This window comes from Pteronotus mesoamericanus, unplaced genomic scaffold, assembly GCF_021234165.1.
Source record: "Pteronotus mesoamericanus isolate MK-2021 breed Mesoamerican mustached bat unplaced genomic scaffold, CSHL_Meso_final contig_101, whole genome shotgun sequence".
NCBI lineage: Eukaryota > Metazoa > Chordata > Mammalia > Chiroptera > Mormoopidae > Pteronotus > Pteronotus mesoamericanus.
Window position 1 is genome coordinate 16,544,392 of NW_026555001.1, and position 24,485 is coordinate 16,568,876.

General features: G+C 40.4%; 1 protein-coding gene across 1 annotated transcript in view; it reads left to right on the top strand.

Moving 5' to 3' along the window:
• Positions 1-24,485, top strand: part of DTNB (dystrobrevin beta) — a 185,753-nt gene that overhangs the window by 108,872 nt on the left and 52,396 nt on the right. The window contains exon 11 of the mRNA XM_054568949.1: positions 17,500-17,577. Coding sequence (XP_054424924.1) covers positions 17,500-17,577 — 78 coding nt within the window. The remainder of the gene's footprint in view (positions 1-17,499; positions 17,578-24,485) is intronic.

Here is a 24,485-nt window from a genome sequence, read left to right on the forward strand (position 1 = left end):
AAAATTTTAGGCCTGTCTATTTTGACCTTTTGAAAAAAGAAACACTGTTTTTAAAATTTTCCTATTCATATATCCTGGAATGTGAAGCCTCTTGCGGCTCTTAGGTTACGACTTATGTGATGGCAGTTTTGTCTTGTATTTAGCTGGGATGATTTTGAAAACCAAGCAGCTGAGGAATACAAGATTCTCTCAGAGCCTTGAGTTTTATTCAGTCCCAGTGTGGGTGTTGTCAGTTTAGCTCCATTCCAGGCCGAAGGTCCCAGAGAATCACCCTCTCCTGGATGTAGGGTCGCTTACTAGCCCTGAAAGTATATCTCTCCAAAAAAGAAAGATGGAGCACAGAGCCAGTACTAAGAATATGCTTTTTTCCTGAATTTCAGTGTTTGTGCGTGTTGCAGAGGGAAGGGCTTGTAGATACTCATGAACCCACAAGTGTGATTACATGTTTGTGGTATCTGTGTGTGTATGTGATAGAGAGCGATGGTCAGGTGCCCAGCAAATGTGGTGATTGGCTGTGATGCAATAAGGAGAAACAGCATTGTTTAATTCAATAAAACACAAGGTTTAATCTTAGGAGAGTAATTGTTTACAAGTGGCTGTGGCTTTGATCTCTAAGTTTCACCCTCCCCTTGGGATTTTTCTCTCTCTGTTTACCACTATACCACCGTAATGCACTCTGCTTTTAAACTCCAAATCTAGCATGCCTCAAACACCATCCCTTGGTTTACTTTTCTTTTTTTTTAAAATTGTGATAAAATACAGAAAACATAAAATCTATCATCTTAACCATTTTCAGGTGTACAGCTTAGTAGCATTAAATGTATTTACATTGTTGTGAAATAGGTCTCCAGAACTTTTCAACTTGGAAATCTGAAACAACATATTAATTAAACATCAACTCCCCTTTTACCATAAGCCCCTGATAACTACAATTCTACTGTCTGTTTTTATGAATTTGACTACATTAGATACCTCATGTAAGTGTAACCATGTATATATTTAGCATAATGTCCTCAAGGTTCATCCATGTTGTAATATGTGTTAGGATTTGCTTCTCCTTTAAGGCTGAGAAATACTCCACTGTATGTATATACTGCATTTTGTTTGTCCATTGCTTTGTCAGTGGATATTTGGGTCACTTCCACCTTTTAGCTGTTCTGAATAATGGTGCTGTCTTTGAGACCCTGCATTTTTGTTGTGTTTTTATTTCATAAGAGTCACCCTAAGGGTATGATGGAATATCTCATTTTGGTTTAAGGTTGTCTTTTATTTCTTTTTTTTAATTAAAAAGTCTTTAATTGATTTTAGAGAAGAAAGGAGAGAGAGAAATATTGATTTGTTGTTTCACTTATTTATTCATTCATTGGTTGCTTCTTAAAAGTGCCCTGACTAGGGATCAAACTAACAACCTTGGCATATGGAGGTGGTGCTCTAACGAGCTGAAGTACCTGGCCAGGACTTGTCTTTTCTCTTTTTAAACAGGTATCTTGAAGTTTAATTTACATACCATAAGACTGACACACTGTGACAATTAAACAATTTTTAGTAAATTTATATTTATTGAAGTTTCGCAACCACCACCACCATTTAGGTCGGAACATTTCGATCATCCAAAGAAGTTCCCACCTGCGTGGATATGTAGTCAGTCCCAGCTCCTGACCTACAGCCTCAGGACAACAACAGACATACTTTCTGTTTCTCTGATTCTGCATTTTCTAGAAAATTTATATAAACAGAATAATATAATATGCAGTCTCTCATTTCTGGCTTTTTCATTTAGCATAATATTTTTTTAGTCTTATCCATGCTGTAGCAAGTATCAATATTCATTCCTTTTCATTGCTGAAAATATCCCATTGTATGAATAGGTCACGTTTTATTTATCCTCTCATCCATTGATGGCATTTTGGCTCATCTTCAGTTTTTTACTATTATGAAAACCACTGTTATGAACACTTGTGTCTTTGTGTGGACATATGTTTTCATATCTCTTGGCTGGATACCTAGGAGTAGAATTACTGGGTCATACAGGGTGAGCATATGTTTACATTTTTGAGGAATTGTTACACCAGCTTTGAAATTGGCTGTACCACATTACATTCCCACCAGCAATACATGAGAGTTCAGTTTCTTTACATTCTCATCAGCACTTTGTATGTTATTATTCTTTTGAATTGTAGCCATCCTACTTAGTGAGTAGTGGTATCTTACTGTGGTTTTAATTTGCATTTCTCCAATGACTAATGATGTTTAGTACCTTTTCATGTACTTACAAGCCATTCATGTATCTTCTTCAGTGTAACTGTCTATTTAGATCTTTTACCCATTTAAAAATACTTAAATAATATTTTTATTTTACAGGAGTTTTGTTAGATTTACAGAAATGTTGCAAAGGTAGGAAAGAGTTTCCATATACCCTGTACTATTTCCATCGTTAGCATTTTACAAAAGAACCAATATTGATATTATAATTCACTAAACTACATATTTTATTGGGATTTTTGTTAGTATTATGCTAAGTGAAATAGACCAGACAAAGACAAATAGTGTATGGTTTTATTTATATGTGCAATCTTAAAAATAAACACAAAGCAAATGAACAAACAAAACAAAAACAAACTCATAGAGTGACTGGCCAAAATGGAGGCATTAATAGATAAACTTCACTTCCTTATGCAACCAAAAGAAAGATAACAACCAATTTAAAAACAAAAAACAACCAGAACTGCCAGAAAATTGAACCATATGGAAGTCTGACAACCAAGGAGTTAAAGAAGAAACATTCATCCAGACCGGTGTGGGGGCAGAGATGGGAAGCCAAGGCAGAGAGGTTGCATGGCAAGGTAGGGGCTGGCAGGAATGAACAGTCCCATATTCTCATGTGGATAAGCTGGGAGGAACAACTAGGGAGCGAGAGAGACCACATACAAGCCATGGTTCCAGTGCAGGAAATAAAGCCTGAAAACCTCTGGCTATAAAAACCTCTGGGGTATGCGGCAGCGGGAGAAACTCCCAGTCTCACAGTACAGTCTGTTGGAGAGACTCACAGGGTGCCAGAATGTACACAGACCCACCCACCCAGGAATCAGCACTGAAAGGGCACAGTCTGCTTGTGGGTAGAGGGAGAAGTGACTGAAAGCAGAGCGAGAGCCAGGCAAGTGACATTGTTCCCTCTCAGACCCCTCCCCACATACAGTGCCACAATGCAGCAGCAACGTGGGTTGTCCTGCCCTGTAGAATACCTAAGTCTCTGCCCCTTACAACGTAACAGGTGTGCCGAGACAAACAAAAATGGCCTAAATAAAAGAACACATCAAAACTCCAGAAAGAGAACAAATCGTTGAGGAGCTAGCCAACCCATCAGGTGCAGAGTTCAAAACACTAGTAATCTGGATGCTCACAGAAATAGTTGAGCATGGTCACAAAATAAGAGGAAGAAATGAAAGCTATACAAAGTGAAATAAAGGAAAATATACAGGGAACCAACAATGAAGGGAAGGAAACCAGGACTCACATCAATGATTTGGGACAAAAGGAAGAAATAAACATCTATCCAGAACAGAATGAAGAAGCAAGAATTCAAAAAAAAAAAAAAAAAAAAAAAAAGAGAGAGGCTTAGGAACCTCTGGGACAACTTTAAACATTTCAACATCCGAATCATAGGGGTGCCCAAAGGAAAATAAGAAGAGCAAGAAGTTGAAAACTTACTTGAAAAAATAATGAAAGAGAACTTCCCCAATCTGGCAAAGGAAATGACCTATCTGGAGATCCAGGAAGCTCAGAGAGTCCCAAAGGAGTTGGACCCAAGCAAGCACACATGAAGGCATATTATAATCCCTTTACCCAAGATTAAAGATAAGGAGAGAATCTTCAAAGCAGCAAGAGAAAAGGAGACACTTCCTACTAAGGAGTTCCCATAAGACTATCAGCTGCTATCTCAAAAGAAACCTTGCAGGCAAGAAGGGGCTGAAGAGAAGGATTTGAAGTCATGAAAGGCAAGGACCTACATCCAAGACTACTCTCTCCAGCAAAGCTGTCATTTAGAATGGAAGGCAGAGAAAGGGCTTCCCAGACAGGGTAAAGTTAAAGGAGTTCATCATCACCAAGCCCTTATTATATGAAATGTTAAAGGGACTTATCTAAGAAAAAGAAGATCAAAAACTATGAACAGTAAAATGACAACAAACTCACAAATGGGGGAAAAAGGGGGAAAAAGGTACAGGGAATATGAAGCATAATTGGTAGGCACAAAATAGATGGGCAGGTTAAGAATAGTATAGAAAATGGAGAAGCCAAAGAACTTATATGTGTAACCCATGGACATGAACTAAGGGAAGGAAGCTGGAGGGAGGGTGGGTGCAGGGCAGAGGGGGATAAAGAGGAGAAAAAATGGGACAACTGTAATAGCATAATCATTAAATATACTTTACAAACCTCATAGATACAGAGAACAGATTGGTGGCTACCAGAGGGGAGGGATTTGTGCGGTGGGGCAAAATGGATTGGGGGGGGTCAATTGTACAATGAAGAATGGAAACTAGACTCTTGGTCATGGTTACTTTGTCATGTATACAGATGTTGAATTATAATATACAGCTGAAACTTATGTAATGTTTTATACCAATTTTACCTCAATTATTTTTTTTTAAGAGGGAAAAAATGGGGGTTGGAAGTCATGATCCTCCAGTTCATTTTGATTACAAAAGATTTTTTTGAAAAGTAATTATTCTTAATATTGGAGAAATCTGCTCTTGTTTGAGCTTTATTCCTTTCCTAGTCAAACCTAGGGTATACCTAAAATGCAATTTCATGGAGACACTGAGCCTCAGATTATTCATTGAATGGAATTTCTTAATAGGATGTGTATCCTGTGACCTAGTTGCAATTTAGAATAATCTGAATATTTCTTAGTACCTTTACAGGTTTTGATATTGCCCACTTTTGACTAGTGCCTGAGTATACCACCTACTAAATCTGTCCTTTAATTCTTCTTAAACCTCAAATCTGTTTACATATTTCTACCAAATTAATCTTCTTGAGTCATTGCCTTTGTCATATGACTTCCCTACTTAAATTGACAAAGCTCCACAGCCTGTGGAATAAAAGAGGCACTCCTCTTGCTGGAATGCAAGGCCCTGTGTGATCGGGACCCACCTCACTTTTTGAATCTTATCTTCTGCTGCTAAATTTATGTAGCACAAAGGCTCTGCTTCCTTTCTCCCCTTAAGATTGTGTATCCCTTTCTGCCCCTCTGAGCTGGCTCACAGTCTCCTGGCCCAGCTACCCTCTTTCCCCAGTGCCCTTCTTGCCTCTTTCGGATGCTCCATGTTTTGCATATCCTTAAGGCAAGCTTCAATCCTGCTCTATCCATAAAATCCTTGAAACCTAGAAGCAGCTAACTCATCTGGATCTCTTCTTTCCTTAGCTAAATTTCTTTAGTCCTTGTTGGTTTCTCAGTCATTTGAGCACCCAGTAAAAGGCTATCTCCTGCTTTAAGGACTTTATGAGTATGTATTAGATCTGGACATCTTGAAAATGCCCTAAAAAGACTTCTTAAGGTCTGGGACTGTATATTCCTAGTGCCTGGCGTATTCTAGGTGTTTGTGGGACTAACTTCTATTGGTGCTTCCAGAGCATAGCGCACAATTGTAAATTCTAGTTGAATGACACTACATTTGGTGATTTTAGTCACTCTTTTCAAGGTCATGTTATAGGACCTTGCTTGTTTGTTTGATAGCAAGGCAATCCCAAAGAGGTTACTCACATTGTGAAAACTATTTTAGTGAACTTTGGGGGCAAAATTCTTATTTTCATTACTCAAAATACTAGAAATCAAGATAAGAGCAAAGTAAGGCATCTTTTCCTTTCATAGTGACCTTTTTCTTTTGTCTTATTTTCTCTTTTGGATGTTAATGAGATCATCTTATGGGTAAAACTGAATGCCTTGTCTCCAAGCATGAATTGAAGGAAATAGTCTGTGAAGTTGTATTGAAAAATCTTCCTTCTTGGTTTTTCACTTTTTTAGCAGAATTCTTTTTAAAACTTAAATGCCTTCTTCATTCTCATTAGTCATTTCTTCCAAGTTGTCACCAGCTCATGTTTAGTTCTGTATAAGTCCAACTGTTACCTTTCACTCTTGTTAAGAGCTTCTCCATAGAGTTTCTTGAAATGAATATTTAACATCTTCATTTTGAGAACTTAATTAAACTGCCATTGATATTATCTGTATGAGCTCACCCCCTTGAGAGCTTAAAAATATAAAGCTGTTATAACATTGGAGGGATAAAAATCTTGCTGGCAGATTGGATGTGGAATTTGAGAGAAGGCGAGCAGTCAGCTTGGCCTGAACAGCTGGAAGGGTAGAGATGGGGGTACCTAGAGGTGAAGCAAATTTGGGTAGAGTAAGATCTCCGGTTCGGACCTGTTGAGTTTGTCTGGAGAGTGTTCATGAGACATGTGTGGCTTGGAAATACTGGCAACTTAGAGATGATGTTTAGATAGAGAAAACATGAAAGGATCAAATACTGTTACTTCGTTTCTTCTTTAGATGATTATTTAGTTAAATGATTAAATTTTTTTTCTACTGTTCACATTTAAGGTAATATATTTCCAAACACATTAGGCTTTTAGGGGGTACTCGTTGATGCTTTCTGATATTATTGAATTTTGGTCAGGGTGGTATTCTGTATAATATTAATTCTTTGATAGAGTTGAGATTTCTTTTAGGGCCAAGTATCTCAACAGTTTTCCTAAATATCTTCTGTATGCTAAAAAAGATTCTCAGATTATTGAGTGCAATGTTCCCTATATTCCCATTAGAGCAAGCTTATTAATTATGTGTGTAGAAAAGATTAAATTTAGTTTTAAAAATAAAAATGCATTAAGTGATTATAGATGAAAATGCCAGCTGGCTTAATATTATGGAAGAAGCTTGTGGTGAATTTTCCATAGAGGGCATTCAATACAGAGGAATTGTTTCTAAGCAATTTGGACAGAAATGACCACAAAACACTCTGGAGAATGGTGTGATCATTAAAGGACCATCAGTGATGATAAAGACACTTTAAATGATGACAAGGATCCATTTAAAGTGATTAGATGGAATTAAGTCATGAAAGTGAAATAAAGTTTTAATTTATTGTGATCTTAAATATTATAAGAAGCAATGGAAGGAAGGAGAGAAATGGGATAAATATAAGTACAAGTAGCAGCAAGCTTTCGATATATTTTTTGTTTTTTAAAAGTAGGGGAAGCAACCCCAAATACAAAGTGATTTTTTTCCCAGGATCAAGTTAGATCGTGTAAACCTTTAAATGAAGCAGGACAGATGTCTTGCTGATGTAGATGCACTGGAGTAAGTTACAGATGAAAAAGTACTAGTAGATCCAAGAGTTTAGCATCTTTGAAAAGAAAAATACCCTAGGCTCCTTCTGACACGTCACCAAAGTCACCTTCTGCTCACAGCCTATACCAGCATCTCTAGCTTTCTGCCATGGTGTCCATTTGTCATTTTCCCCAACTTTCATGGGGGACAGAGGAGAAACAGTGAGGACCTTGAGTTGAGTGGAGAAGCTCTAGAACTCTGAGATATAAACTTTAAAACAGGATTTAACTCTCATGGGTCTTAAAAAAAGTACCATCAATCTTTAGCTGTTTTAAGTCTTATAGTCAGCCTATCTGTGGAGTTTTAAAAGTCTCAATAATAATGATTTTCATTTTTTGAACCCTGATTAGTTATTTCTGAGAACATTTTATGGATGGTATTCTGTCCTTTTAGGTATCTGAGGATATGGAGTATACTCATTTAAAAGACTTTTTTAATGCTCTGTTTCCCCTGGGGTGTTTTGAGGGGGCTGTTTAAGCTTCCCCAGGGGTGGCCTGCAGTCCTTGTGTTTGGTTCAGGGCAGCTCAGCTGGGCCCTTGTCACCACGGTGGCTTCTTGTTTATTTCCTTCCTTCGGGAGGGCTGATACTTCATTATTATTATTATTTTTTTAGGCTTAAAGAGAGTTCCCATTTTTGCTATGCATATACTGATTTATTTTTATATCTGTAAATCATTTTCTTTGGTACAGGAGAGTGAGCTCTTAGCATGTGCTCACTCTAACACCTTGAACCAGAAGTTCCTTGACTACTTCTTCAGCTGATTTAGAATTCACTGTCATAGCACTGTCTCCAAAGGTCTCTGTGTGGCTTTTTTAGCAGAGACTGTGATATACATTCAATGAAATGGTGTGTGGTTCTTTATTTCCTTGGCAACCTCCCTAATGTATTAGGGCATTTAAAATTACTTTTAGATTCTTTTGGCCCAGAAACTAAATACCAAGATGGATTTCACAGGCACAGTTGGCCTGATGCATTTGGCACATACGAGAAGGGCTGCTCCTTTCATGTACCCCTCCCACTCAAGCACTTTGGCCATCCCAAAGGGCCTGCCTGTTAACTGTCTTCCTTTGAATTCCTTGTTAGCACACCTTTTCATTTAAAATTCAGTTCAGCTGAGCCCTTCGGCAGTTTGCACTTTTAAGTAGTTTGGAATGAAAAAGTCATAAAATTTCATTATTGAGTAAATAATTGTTGAGCACCCACTGCATGCCAGTTGTGGTGCAGGTTCACAGTGTGAACACAGGGGTGGAATCAACTCTATGGCTCTGCTCTCATGAAGCTCACAGCCTCTCGAGTGAGACCAACCAAAAAATAAATGCTAATTATTTGTAATTGCAAAGTGTGTTAAGGGCCATAAAAGAAAAGAACCAGATACAATGAGTAAGTATAGCAGAGGTTTCTAACTTAAATTTTGTAGTAAGGAAAAGTGTACTCAGACTTTGTAAAACAGCAGTGGAACATTTCGCTCTGTGACGTCTTGTGTGGAGCAGAAGGGGAGCTGCTCTTGGTGAAATGAGGTTGGGTCCCACTGACCCGTCTGTGGTTACTGAAGCAGCTCGCGGAGTCCTTGGATGCCCAGGGAACATGTGAAAACAAGTGTTCTAGAACCAGCCCCCTTCATTCCGCAGATCAGTTTAGCTGAGGCACAAAGGGCTTCATTGTCCAGGCCTGTTAGTGCCAGGATTGGAACAGGAACCCAATTCTCCCAGACGGGTGTTCTTTCCACTCTCCACTGCCTCTGCTTCCCCTTTGATGTGGCTTTATTATAAAAGTAAAGTATTTTAATCTCAAGTATTCTGTAGGGTTTTTTATGTGTGTGATATTAATTTTACCCATTATTCACAGTGCCCTTCACATTTCGCGCTCTGCTGTCTTTTGGATATCCTTAGAGTTTGTAGCCTTGAAAGATATTATCCCACCGCTATTTTGTTTTTTACTATATTTCTGGTATGTCATATACAATAAATCAACTCTTCCATTTTCTGCCAAGCATTCTAATACCTGCATCTATTTTATTCTTTAGGTTGTTCTTATGGATGTCAGTGTGTTATATTAACTATTTAGCTGTCTGATTGGTTGAGTTGTCTTTTTTCACCTCTCATTTATCTAAGCAAATGGTAGAATTCTTTTGCAGACACTTCGGTTGTTAGCCTGACTTTCATTTTGGCTTCCCCAGTTTTTGTGTAAATGCTTAGCTATCTTTTGCCACTTTTGTTTTGCTTTGTTTTGCTGTGGCAGAAAAGTCCATGGCCTGTGTTTGAGCAGAGTAGCTTACTTGCCCAGAACACTTCAGCAGCTTGAGGAAATGGTGAAACTGGGAAACAGGCTGTGGTGTTTAGGTGGTGACCATAGAGAGGAAGAATTGGGTCCTAATCTGGGAGACTAGTAGGGAATTGATGGTTTGGAGCAGGATGGTGACATAAGAGACGGGCTTAGGAAAGCAATTTGAGTCACGAGAAATCAGACGAGTGACAACTGAAAGGGTCTCTGGACACCGAATAGAAAACTGTTACAACATTTAAGGTACACTAGTCGAAGGCAGACAGCAATGTGTCGAGGGCGGTGGAGACAGAGGCCAGGAGCCGATAGGTTTAAGAGCTATTGAGCAGATGAAGTAGGTAAGCAGCCCCAGGGTGACTCGGAGGGTCAGGGCCATTCTCATGACGCGGGTGCCCTGCTGGCGGCGTCCCTGAAAGCCCATTCAGCAGCGCACACTGTATAGCTGTCTGTTTCGGCTGCCTTCTGATGAGCTGCCTTTCTGAATTCAGGAGCTCTTTGCATCCAAGGGGTAGGCAGACACCACTGTCCTGGTTTTGTTTTGTTTGTTTGTTTGACTCTGCTTCCATTTCCATGAACTCTTCTTCAGCCGGGTGCTTTCTTATCAAGCAGTCGGCAGTTAGGAGAGCCCAGGGAGAGGAGGTGGAGGGGTGCTCCTTAGAACCCGCCAGGATGGAATTGCTGTCCGGGTTCATCGGGCCCCTGGATTCTATTGTAAGAGGGTGCGTTTCATGCTTAACCTTCTAAGGAGTGTTACCTGCTCTGTGTGCTCCCTCTGCCTTCGTGCCCTCGGCTGCATTCTACCGCTCGATGGACCAGCTGGTGGAGTGCAGACGTCTGTTTGCCTTCTGATGAATTGCTCTCTTGTATCCGCTCTTTCCCAAAATGCTCTGTGGGGGTAAACTACCTTGTAGAGAAGATTCTTCGTCATGTGATTGTTCTGTTTCCTTAGAGACAATAGCAGTGCAATGCATTAGACGCAGATCCATGGAGAAAGAAGAAGCACTTGCTACAGTATGTGAAGGTTTGGTAGCTTTTCTTTCCTTAATGTTTTTGCTGCCTGAGCAGCTGGGCTGACGATGACTGCACTTATTTTTGGTAGGATGCTAGAGTCTCTGGAATTTCCCAAGCAATTATTACAAGAAAGGGAAGCCTCCTGTATGTTTTTCTGTGTAGTTAATTGTAAAAAAACATGAGAGTCAGCTTTTTTTTTTTTTTTATAGTACTGTATTTGTTCCCATATTTTGAAAACAAATTTCTGCAGGTCAGGAAGTGACATTACATCATACATTTCATTGATCTCTCAATGAGCTGTAACTTGTTGAAGTATTTAAGTTGTCATCTTCTCATCTTTCTAGAAATACAGGAGTCAATGTCTACAGAAATTATTGACAACCTTCTCTCTAAGTTTAATGAACAAGCAGAAGAAAGGAGGGGATTCACTGTGGAAAGGTTTTTAAAATAAAATAGTACATTTGTTACCTGTTTTGTAAGGCTCTTTGCCTGTTTTTCTATATGATAATATTAAACTGAGTGATGCTATTAAGTAATTTGCAAATTATTGTCTCGTTATACAATTCTGTCCTTTTCCAGAGCCAGAGCAAGATGCCTGGGCTCCTCCGATTGTTTCTAGATGCTGTCCGCTGGTGAACGTTCTGTGTAAGAATGCAGTTGTGGGGAACGCCTCTCCTTCCTCAGAAGCATCTCATTATAAATCTTATACCACAAATCGTTCTGTCCAACTGTGAGAAATAGAAACTGAGGCATGTCTGTCTGTTAAGAGGTCTTTATTACATTAATGAATTAGTTACAACATGTTCAGATTAGTAGTTGTTTTGGGAAATTTTAAATCTTTTCTCTTGGTTAATTAATTGTAAATGACCAATAAAGTAAAATGTACTTCCTTAGAAGTCAGAGAATCCTCATTGTCAATTGGTAACATGGTATTTATACTACATTTATAGTACCATTTGGTTGTTTTCTTCACTTTATGATTTTCCAAAAGGTGGTTTTGTTTGCTTGTTTAACTCTTTTGCTTTGGCCGATGACCAGGAACTGATGGAGCAACAGGATATGCTTGGCCTGGTGCACAGAAATACAGCGAGCAAAACGTCACACTACGCAGGGAGGACAGAAGTGTTCTGCTGTTGTTTAGAAGCAGGGTACCTTTTGAGAGACTGATTGATTGTAGGAATGAAACGGACTTTAGAACCTGCCCTCCTTAGTATTTCACCAATCCACAGTGTACCATTATTACAGAGCAGTCTAAATGCAGGTATCTTCTTCATCATAACGGAATGATTAGGTTAGCTGGCTTTTTTACTAGATCATGGAGTGTTTCGATGTGGGGATCTGTGAATAGGTTTATAGGCTACTAAATTGGAGGGTGATGCCTAAGAAGAGAGAAACAATGATGAGGAAACACCTTCCTTCTAAACCAGTGTTTATCTGGGCAGATCGCCCCCACAGAGATTCAGAAGTGCCTGAATCCTGGACGCTGCTCTGCAGCCCTTTTTCTGGAAACAGTAGCCCCTTTGGAGACTTGGTTCTCCCTCAGCTCTAACCATGTTTTTCTAAGGATTGCCAGTCAGAGTATCCGGCCCTCTGTGTACCAGAGTGGGCAGATGACTCAAGGCCGATCATCTTGAGAATTTCACATTGGAATGAGGAAGAGGTTTTCTCCTCCAGTGGTGAAGCTATAGTGTGTTAAGCAGAAGCTGTTTCTTGTTAACGTATAACTTTGTGACATCTATTAGACTCTAACCCAGAATGAAATCTCAGCAAAAATAACAGCCAGTGTCCTAATGACATGCCAGGGTCCTGGGAGCCAGCTGCATGCTCCCCCTTCATGAAGCTAGGTTGTGAATGTAATTATACTGAGTAAATTCCTCTTATTTTTTTCCCCCTAAGCTCCTTCAAGTTAGACCTGAAGCTGATGGTTCTAAAGTAGGGAGGGCAGTGTTTCTCAAACTTGAGAATTTATTCTTCCCTGAGAACTCGAATCTGAAAAATTCATTTGGGCAATACAGAGGTGCCTGGGTTAGGATGGTGAGTCTGTGGCTTTGATCTAGGCAGCAGCTTTAAAACCAGATAAACGTGGACTGGTTCTGCCACTTCCTAGCTTTGTGACCTTCAGCATGTGAATTGTCCTCTTTGACCTGTATGTCTTTATTTATGAAATGGGAATGCCATCATGGGTAGTGGCAAGAATTCAGATGCTGTATCGAAGACCTAGCTCAGTGCTAACGCTGCACTCACACTCAACAAGTGTTAGTGCAGTTCCCTTTTCCTCCCTCTTCAGTCTTCTGAGTAAAGAAATATGTGCAAGATACACAGCAAAGCTTGCGCAGGCATCCCTTGGAGATTTGCGGGTTTGGTTCCAGACCACTGTGGTTAGTATCACAATAAAGAGAATTATAATCTTTTTGCTGGTGAAGGGTCTTTTCTTCATTTTGTAAAAAAATGCAACATCTGTGAAACGAAATAAAGCAAAGTGCGCTAAAACACTTAATTTCAAAGTTAATTTCAAAGGGGAAGTGTAACTGTCCCCTTCCTAGGCCTTTTTCATATTCTTTGGTTGTACTGGTCTTTAGTTCATTATTTGAAATAATTAAGTGCCGGTCTTTGTTGTGAATGATTTTGTACATTTTTGGTTGTAAATGATAATTGTTAAATCAGACTTGACCTAAAAATTCTAATATGTTAATCCAAAGCTTAAATACCTATTGTCAAGATGACTGATGATTCTGAGGACTAATTGGATTATAAACTTCTTGTGGGCAGGGACAATCTTCAACTTGTTTTTTTTTTTCCTCAAAGCCTCAGAGTTCTTGTGTGTACTGATTAGGTCGTTGTTTATCTAAATGGAGTTTGTAGTAATCAGAGGATCTTTATGAAGATACTTGGAGCCATTTCTCTGATAAGAGAGGTGAGAAAGAGTATAACTTTGGCAAGTCTATGAAGAAGGACGTTCCAGAACGGGTATTGAGTTGATTTGAAAGCCGGGACTTAGATGAAGCAAAAGAACAACTTGTTTGAAAGATGTGGAAGATCTAATAGTTTGATAGATAAAAGAATGAAGTTTTCTCACAGTGTGGGTTTTGAATTTGTCTTAAAGTATGGTAATATCTGCAAACAACTTTAAAGATGGGAAGAGTGTAATCAAAGTAAGTAGGGAAGATAATTCAGAAGCAACACAGGTTTGAAGGTAAAATAACTGGCTGCAAAAATCTTAGTAAGTGATCAAATATATTTAACTGAAATGGTTAAGTACCTCATATGTAAAACATTGTTGTGGGAAATACAAAAACTAATCAAGTAAATGAAAGCATAGGGCATAATAAAATATTTTTCCCTTTCATACTAACAGTAATAAACAGACCAAAACATCTGGTAAAGAGTCCCCAGGTGCCTGATTGGCAGATAGCTGTCAAGGTAAAAGAGAACTGCGGAATTGCAACCTTAACCTCTACAACTTAAAAATATTCTGGGAAAAAGGGCGAGATAATGAGCGAATACCTTTAAGAGTACCAGGCAGGAGTACCTGTCTGTCCGAGTGACTTTCTGCAGAAGAGGTCTGTCAAAGGGCTTACGGAGAAGAGACAGTCCTTACAGGTGCCCAAGGTCTCACTTGTCCTCTCAGGCTTCAGAGTTGGCTTTGTTCATGTACCCTCTTGATTCGCTCACGGTTTTTCAGGAGAAATTTTGCTGAAACAACAACAATAGTACCCTTTGACATTCCTGATTCACCAGAGTGCTGCCCAGACACCGTTCACCCCGTTTCTAAGTCAGCTTAGAAAGCCAGCACGAGGGACTGCACTCAGTGCTGGTCCTGTGTGGGACTTCTTTTTAAATCAATAGTCTGGCAGATAAAATAGACAATTTACTCATTAAAAGTATGTATTTCATTAAGCTAAGATGAGGAATCCAAAAGATCTTTGAAATTAAGAGTAGATTTTTAAAGTCTTTCTAAAAAATTAGAGAGTTGCTTTTGAAGGAAACAATTCATCCTAGGTCAATCTCATTTTCCCTGGCAGCCTGGAAGTGGTTTAAGAATGAGGTTTCCACAGCAAATTGTTTGAGTTCAGATAGGCATTTTTTAAAAATATCTATTTTATTGATTATGCTCTTACAGTTGTCCCATTTTTTTCTCTCCTTGATTCCCCTCCACGCTGTAACCCCCCTCCCACCAGCTTCATGTCCATGTCCACGGGTCGTACGTGTAAGTTCTTTGGCTTCTCCGTTTCCTATGCTATTCTTAACCTCCCCCCGTCTATTTTGTACCTACCATTTATGCTTCTTATTCCCTGCACCTTTCCCCCCACTGTCCCCCCACTGCCTCCCCTCTGATCTCCATTTCTGTGATTCTGTTCCTGTTGGAGTGGTTTGCTTAGTTTGTTTTTGTTTTCTTTAGGTTCAGTTGTTGATAGTTGTAAGTTTGTTGTCATTTTACTGTTCATAGTTTTTGATCTTCTTTTTCTTAGATAAGTCCCTTTAACATTTCATATAATAAGGGCTTGGTGATGATGAACTCCTTTAACTTTACCCTGTCTGGGAAGCCCTTTCTCTGCCTTCCATTCTAAATGACAGCTTTGCTGGAGAGAGTAGTCTTGGATGTAGGTCCTTGCCTTTCATGACTTCAAATCCTTCTCTTCAGCCCCTTCTTGCCTGCAAGGTTTCTTTTGAGATAGCAGCTGATAGTCTTATGGGAACTCCTTAGTAGGAAGTGTCTCCTTTTCTCTTGCTGCTTTGAAGATTCTCTCCTTATCTTTAATCTTGGGTAAAGGGATTATAATATGCCTTCGTGTGTGCTTGCTTGGGTCCAATTCCTTTGGGACTTTCTGAGCTTCCTGGATCTCCAGATAGGTCATTTCCTTTGCCAGATTGGGGAAGTTCTCTTTCATTATTTTTTCAAGTAAGTTTTCAACTTCTTGCTCTTCTTATTTTCCTTTGGGCACCCCTATGATTTGGATGTTGGAATGTTTAAAGTTGTCCCAGAGGTTCCTAAGCCTCTCCTCATTTTTTTGAATTCTTGTTTCTTAATTCTGTTCTGGTTGAATGTTTATCTCTTCCTTCTGCTCTAAATCATTGATTTAAGTCCTGGTTTCCTTCCCTTCACTGTTGGTTTCCTGTATATTTTCCTTTATTTCACTTTGCATAGCCTTCACCTTTTCCTCCATTTTGCAACCATGCTCAACCATTTCTGTGAGCATCCAGATTACTAATGTTTTGAACTGTGTACCTGGTAGGTTGGCTATCTGTTCATCACTTAGTTCTATTTTTGGAGCTTTGATCTGTTCTTTCATTTGGGCCATATTTCTTTGTCTCCACGCACCTGTTATGTTGTAAGGGCCAGAGTCTTAGGTATTCCCCAGGGTGGGGCAACCCACGTTGCTGCATTTTACTCTGTATGTGCAGGAGGGATCCAAGAGGGAACATTGCCAGTTGCTTGGCTCTTGGCCTGCTTCCGGTCACTTCCCCTGCTACCCACAGCAAATTGGACCCTTCTGGTGCTGATTCCCAGATAGGTGGGTTTGTGTACATTCTAGGACCCGTGGGTCTCTCCAACAACTCTTGTGAGGCTGGGAGTTTCTCCTGCCACTGCAACCCTGATGGGTTTTTACTGCTAGAGGTTTTAAGGCTTTCTTTTCCCACGCTGGAACCCTGGGTTATGTGGTCTGTCTCACTCCCCAGCTGTTCCTCCTGGTTTATCTGCACATGAATGTGGAACCGCCTGGTCCTCTGGCCACTGCCTTGATGCGTGTCCTCTCCGCCGCAGCTTCCTGTCTCCACCCCTCCTCCTGGTCTGGATCAATGTTTCTTCTTTAACTCCTTGGTTGTCGGACTTTCATACAGTTCGATTTTCTGGCAGTTCTGGTTATTTTTGTTTTTAAATTTGTTGTTGCCCCTCTTTAGGTTGTGTGAGGAGGCAACATGTATCTATCTATGCCTACATCTTGGCTGGAAGTTCTACTTTTCTGATTTTGATGAACAGATTTCTCTGAAAAGCACTTCTTTCACTTTAGGAGAGGCAGTAATAGATTTCCCAGGAGGAACATTTAACAGTTGTCATGTGAACCTGGTGGGCATGGCGAGGGGTTGAAGAGTGGCTGAAAGTCCAGTAGATTCCTTTTGGTAAGTTTGGAATCATTCATTCATTCATTCAAGACGCAAGAGGGAGAAATAGACCTTGAGTCCAGAAAACCAGCAGTTAAAGACAAGTTATCAGAAATGCTTACCTCCACATTTAAATTTGGAGTAGGTTAGGAAAGGAAGCACTGTAACTGGAGTATAGGTATAAAGTGTGGTTCATTGTTCCCCAGCCAGGGCCATTGTTGAGCCTAGTAAAGGATTAATGAAAGAATTTAGTATTTAACAGTTTAATTGTTTTGGTAAAAAAGTATGCAAGCCAAGTCTGAGGGGAGGCAGGGAGCTCTAACCAAGTCTCAGTCGCTGTCGTAACCTTTGTAATATAACAAACGCCAGACACCCATTAATCCCGTAAACACCTAGAATGCAGAGAAATGAATGAAGTGGCAGAGCTCAGATTGTTGTGTACTGAAACCACAAAACAAAGGCACTGGTGTTACATCCCTGCAGCAGCACGTGTGTGATTGTGTAATGCTCCTTCTGGTATGTCTGGCTTCACCGGGAGAACCCTTCTTGTGGAATGTACTTTAGGCTGGAAGTATCTATTGGGTTTTTTTTGCTACCCTCACTCCTGGCGGGTCCCGCTGTGCTTCTCAGGAAGATGGTTCTTTTTTCCGTATCATTCTTCATTGCTTTCCCCTAGTCACGTTGGTAGTTATTAATATAACATCAATGTCTCTTTTTTCAGTCCGCCTCGCCCTCTGGCTAACATGAATGACACCGTGGTGAGCCACATGTCCTCTGGAGTACCCACTCCCACCAAGAGGTATGTGTCACGCCTTCTGCTTCAGTCGCCACTCAGATCTGGGGACAGGCCTCTCGCTGGAAAGTGGAGCATTGCACCAGGCAGGAAGGACTGGCTTGCTTTCTCCTCCTTTGACACTGTTTTAATATTATTTTCTACTTTTTACTTATTTATTTTCCTACATATTCCTAAATATAGCAGCTGAAGGAGTCTGTTTTGAGTGGTGCCTTGAGGTGGAAACTGCATTTGTGACAGGCAGCGAACATAGTGTCAAAATAGATTCGGCATGTTTAAGGTCTTTTTTTGAACATTAAAAACATTTTGATAATCGTAAATTTCAACACTCTTGCATTTGAGTTCTTTGAGTGTCAAAGATGGATTCTTGTCCTGATTAGACTGTGTACGTTAATTCCTTATATTCTCTGAAGTCATTTTGTAGATGAGTCATACACATTCAAGTTGAAAAGCATGAGTCCTTCTCTTAGCTATACAGGTACTTTCCTTTAGGGTCTTTCAAGGAGCTAGAGCTGTGTGTCTACCTTCTCTTCTTTATTTAATTTACTTCGCTCCAAAATCCTCTTAGGCAGGACTTAAAAGAACTATATAAAATAGCTTACTTTCTATTTGATTTAAGCTGTTCCATGACCAGAGCAATGCTGAAACTCCCTCAGGGGCACCTCCATTAAAAATTCTTTCTAGTAGTCATCACTCAAAAAGAAACCAACAGCAACAGCAAAAGCATTTCAACCCACACCCCAAGTCCTTCCCGAAAGAAACCACTTTGTGCCTCAGTGTACTGATTGCTTTGGAGTAAGTCAGCTCTAGAAATATCATCTGGTTAATAATACTTTGACTTAATATGTAATACACAGCAGGTTCTCAAATAGCATTGTTTTGTTCAGTGTCATTTCATAATAACATTGATAAGATGCCCTAGGAAGTTGTCTTGTTTACATCAATTAGCCAGTGCTAAAATTCATTTCATTGCACATCGTTTTGCCACAGTTCCAAGGACCTCCCCACGACATTAAGTGAGTACTTACTGTGTAATACTTAAGATCGACGGTTAGTTCCCATCGGCTAAAACTCCTAGAGCAGTGTTTTCCAAACCTGACTGATGCAAACAATCACCTGGGTCACTTAATAAAAATACAACTATCTGGAATCACATCAAATCCAATGGACCCTGAGATCCTGAGAAACTACACTTTTAAAAAGAATTCCAGGTGATTCTTATCATCAGGCAAGTTTGGAAAATAGCCTTAGGAAGAAGCTAAGTAGTAAACCCCGTAGGCAGGCTACCCTGGAATAGAGGATTCAGGGACTTAATAAATCAGAGTGAGCTGATAGTGCAGTGTAATCCACATGGAGACTCAAGACCCTGACCGCGTGAGAGTGCTCGCCCACAGCCTTGTTCATACTCTGCCGGCAGGAGAGTAGCCACGCTGCTTCTCCTGGGCAGGGTTGAGTAGTACCATGTACTACAGCATAGACTTTTTTTTTTTTTTATTCTCAACATATTTATTTACTTATTTTTCTCTCTTTTTAAATTGAATTTATTGGGGTGACATTGATTAATAAAACCATACAGGTTTCACATGTACAACTCTATATAACACATTGGCTGTGTACCGCATTGTGCTAGAGCAGCAATTTTCAACCCATGTGCAGTGAGAATTTTTAAAACATGCACTACCTGACTATTTAGTTGGGGGTACTGACCTCTTTTCCCTTAGATTGTCAAATAAAAAAATAGCAACAGCCAACACAATAGCCACCTGGTATGAACAAATCAAAATTACACCTATTTTTGATCAGGGTGGCAAAAAATATAAATAATGTTTTTTTTTTGGTGTCCCTCAGAATTTGAGTAGTTTATATGTGCCATGAGATGGAAAAAGTTGAGAATCACTCTGCTAGAACATAGACTTTTAACTTGAACTGTCTTCATTTGAATCCTGGCTCCCAACTGACCTTGAACAAGATTTATGTGCTTTGTTTTGTTTTTCTTATCTATAAAATGGGGATAGTAATAGTGTCTACCTTGTGGGGTTTGAGAGAATTTAATATCTTGTTTTCATTATTTAAGAAGTAAACTGTAATGAGAGAACAGGTGAGGGAGAACATAATAATTTATGGATAATACTCTCTCAAGGAGGAACAAAAAGCTTCTGGAAGAATACAGAATGATTAGTCCTCTCCCATCTACCTGGTATCCCAACAGCCCTTGCTGCGCTTAGTCCTTAGCTTTTGATGTCAAACACCCATAGCATTTAAGCCCAGACCCAGAACCTATCAACTCAGGGTTATTTCCATTTCAGAATTAGGAAGACAAGGTAGATTGTTGGAAAAAGTCAGCTTGGAGGTTGTATGTTAGTTTTAGCAATGCCACCTATTAGGGTTACACCTCATCTGCGTTGTCTTCATGTAGTAGTTTCGTCGCTTGGGGTGCCTGAGTCCCTGTGGGCCCTGTGTGCCTGAGCGCCAGACGCTCAGTGACCACAGCTGGCTGTAGCCGCCGGAGGCTGTTAGGGGAAGTGCATTTTTCTAGACCAGGGGTGTCCAACCTTTTGGCGTCTCTGGGCCACACTCGAAGAAGAGTCATCTTGGGCCACACGTTACATACGCAGACACTAACGAAAACTGATAAGCAGGAAAAAAAAAAGATTTTAAGTAAATTTATGATTTTGTGTTGGGCCACATTCATAGCCGTCCCGGGCTGCATGCAGCCCGTGGGTCACGGGTTGGACACCCCTGTTCAAGACAATGTTGTATGGCTTAAGGAGCCTGAAGGAAGAGACTCGGGAGCAGTAACAGTCGCAGCTGCCTCCGTAGGACTGACCTTTAGGCCTGAGGTGTCAGTATTGAGCCCCAGGTTTACTAGTAAGTGGCCAGCTGCAATTGTCAGTCACAAAGTACCTATCATTTCTGAAAGCGGTTTTAGATAATATAGCACAGCCTAAATTAAGATTTTATTTTGAAGTTAGCATTTCCACTAGCACCTCTTTCTAGGTAGACTTAGTCCCAGAGTCCCAGGGGCGGGTGTAAGGGCTGCCCAGCAGACAAAGGGCAGCCAAAGCCCTTCTCAGAGGAGAGAGAGGGAGGGAATGCGGTAGCTACTGAGGAAGCGGAGTTACTGGAGCAGAGGCTACGTGGCAGCAAGATGCCCCCATACTGATAATGTGGTCCTTTGAATTTTAGGAGATTTCATTTATATTCAGGGTGACGTTATGATATAACATGGGAACATTAATTGCATAATTCATAGTTGTGGCTCTTCATGGCCCCTGTTATCAATATACATTTCCAGCTAGTATTCCCTTTACTTCCTCAAGGACTCATCAGTTTTCCTTTCTTCTACTGAATGCTGTCAGACCTGGGGTTCCAGAGTCTGATGAAAGGCAGGAGCCCAGCATGTCACCCCAGTCACAGAGCCTTCCTCTGCGAAGGCAGAGGACCCTCAAGGGGATAAAGCTCCTCTCCAGAAAGACGAGGTTTCCTTTAGAACTCAGCATAAGACACAAGTCTCTGAATTAGACAAGGACATGCACAGGAATGAAAATGCAGGAAAAGTTAAGAGCCCCAGTTTCTACCTAATAGACAGTGCATAGAAAAAGAAAGTGATAGCCACAGTGATCAAAAATAGTACTATACTATATATCAGTCCGAATAGGCAATGATCTCAAATATAAGGGCTACTTTTTATAGAAGAAAACCTTATAAGTGGCAGCGATGCTGGCTGTCATGTGAGATACTATGAATTATGTTCCTGAGAGGTTCCACTCTAGGGGTTTGCCCTGTATAATATTCTTTTATTATTTCCATATTTCGATTTCTGTAATTTAAAAATTTTTTGCCTTTGCCTTAGCCTAGTCTCTAAAATTTTTAAAAATAATTGGAAAATATTAAATTGCTTTCTTTAAAAAGAATCAGAATAGTGCACCTAAAAACAGACAACCAAAAAACTTCAAAAGATGTTTAAAATCTCCCTCTTCCATCTGATTTCCTCTGAGGTTTGCTTTTGTCCCTCTTTTATCCCAAGATTCAGAATGTGAACTGTGATACTGTGCTCTGCACTGTTTGAAGTCATCTCATATATTCAGACCAATGTGGGAAATGATGCTAATATTTTCTGTTTTTACTGTCTAATAAAGATTGATCTTATTTATAAATATTTAAATTTTTACAAGTCTCTGGACATTTCATATAACTATGGCAATAACAAAAATCTTAAGTATAAAACTCTTTGCCTTGTACATTTGGTTGGTATATTAGTATCAGCTCTTAACTTCAGGTATTAAAATTTAACTTTCAAAAAGCACAAACCCAGTTAAGCCAGATGAAAAAGTTATAGTCAACACTACTATCCTGTACCCTTGGAAATTTAAGAGGACAGATCTCATATGTTCTTACTCCAGTAAAAAAGGGGGGAAAAGGCACAAACCCACAAAGGTCAAAGCAGAGAAGGGCAGATGCGTCCACAGGCCACAGAAGCAGCTGAACGGCCCCAGGGTGCCCTGCGTCTCTTGCTGCCTCAGTCTTCCATCCTTTTTACCACAGGACAGCTACTCAACACTGCCGACACTTCAGACCCACATCCATGGCCTGTCAGTCAAGATGCTGTGACTCTCCCATGGAGGAGAAAGCTCCAGGGATTGTATGGCTGCCCAGCTTTGTATGTATGTGATGAGTTATACCGTTAAGAACAGAAGAGAGCAATCCTGGCACAGAAAAACAACAGAGGTTGTTGGCAGACCACTGTTTTGCTACCCAGCACACCCATGTGTTCAAAAGTGTGTACCTGCCCACATGCACGGGCCCTCGCACACTTCCCATACACACTGACAGTTCCAGAGTTTCCCTTCTTCACATAATACAGCTGTCCATATACAACTGCGAATGCACACAAGCCTTTCCCAGGAGTCTTGCCCATCCCTTGTTGACAGCACAGGGTCCCAGATAACCAGGTTATGTCCATTCATCCAGATCAGGCCTAGGTATACCATTCATTCGGAATAGTTACCGATTGCTAGGAACGTTAAGAAAAGGCAAGATGTTATCAGTCAACACAAGCTTCACAAGAAGGGAAAGCAGTTTTTCAAGGCCAGAAGATCTCACCATAGAAATATTATTTCTGACCAAATTAGGAGATGAGTTGCACGGTAATAGTATTAAAAAGGCTTTCTGCCGAGGTACCAGGTAAAGGGTTTATCTTGTTATCTACAGAGTATGGTAAAGTGACAAAAGCCGTGTTTTTAGACTGAGAACAAAAGAAATATTGGAGAAACTGAGAAAGGAGGCAAAATGAAATCGGTTGAGCCAGAAGCTATCCATTTGTGGGGTCCCGCCACTGATTCTCATCTTTCCTGTGAAATAAGAAAAACAGAATTTGGTTGAAAAGCACAGGAATGAAGGTTTCAGCATGGTCACGGAACAACTAGCTCGTACGAATTCATGAGAATCTCTCCATGGCAACACAGGACTTTTTTTTCCTCCAATCTTTTTTTGAAAGACAAGAAAGCAGAGTAATTGAAAATTAACACATACTCGTACGGAACGGCAGGGTCCTCGGCACTGGCGAGGTTCCAGAGTCCGCCTGCGAGCCTGGGCAGGCCTCCAGTTGTCAGCTGCTTCGGGGCTGAGATTAAATTCCTTTTCCATTCACGCATTTAAGGTGAACCTTTCAGCAGTTCTAACTCAGGTTAATACAAATAAAAACAATGTACATGTATATTTATAATTTACACATACAGTAATATATCTGTGTTTTGTCAAAAAAAGAAAGTTTAAATTCAAAAGTAAATCTGGAAAACAAGAATGATTTTGAATGGGAGCAGGAAATACATGGATACTTCAGTTCCATGTAGGCTGCTCTGATGATGCTTTTCCTTTTGGTTTAGACCCCTGCTTGCTGACACACAGCGCTAGTTGTGAATAGCAGTCTTCATAGAGAGCTGGTGGAGCCAATGGACTCTTGGTCCTGCGGTCACGCCTAATTTCTGTTCTCCCAGTCCCTGGTCAGATTTTCATGTCCTGTTACTCTGCCAGATCCATTTCTGTCCAGGAGACCAGTGACCATCTCAGTGCAAATCCAGTGGTGAAAGCTCAGGGCTGATCTTTCTTGACCTATCAGTGGCAGGTGACATAGAGGATCACTTCCTTCTACTTGAAACACTTGTGCTCTTGCCTCCAGGTGTTGTGCCCTCCTGGGTTTCCTCTTACCCCTCCTCGGCCTCCTTTGCTGGGTTTTTTGTCTCTCTCTGAACTCTAGACACTAGGATGCCTGAGGGCCCACTTCTCATTGTTAGCTGCCCTCGCGCACTGTAGGTAGTCCCATCTAGCCTCATAGCTTTTAATACTGTCTGCACACTAGGGACTTCCAAACTTAGTGTCCTGGCCCCAACCTTTTCCCTGAGCTCTAACCTTATAGTCTTCTCCTAATCAGTAGTTTTACTTGGCTATTTAATGCGTATCTCACAATTAGCATGTTTCAAACTGAGTTCTGTATCTCCCCCCACCAAACCTCCTTCTCCCATGTCTTCCCTGTCTCCGTGAATGGCAGTTCTCCTAGTTGCCAAGTCAGAATCTTTCATTCTCGTCCCTTCTAATCTGTCAGATTATTAGATCAGCTTCATTCAAAAACACCAGCAAAATATGTTCAAGATCTTACTATTTTCTTACCACTTCTGCTACTACTATTTCCCTAGCCTCTGTTGTCTCTTATCTGGAATGTTCCAGTAGCCTTCTGCTTAGCTGCTGCTTCCCCTGCTCTCTGGCACTTTATCTTCAAATGGTCCTATTACAATGTAAGCTGTATCGTAGCTCACCTCTGCTCAAAGTCTTCCAATAACTTTACACCTTAAGTAAAAACTAAAACCCTTATAATGGCCTACCAGGTTATACAGCGCTTCTTCTCCATGTCTGCCTTA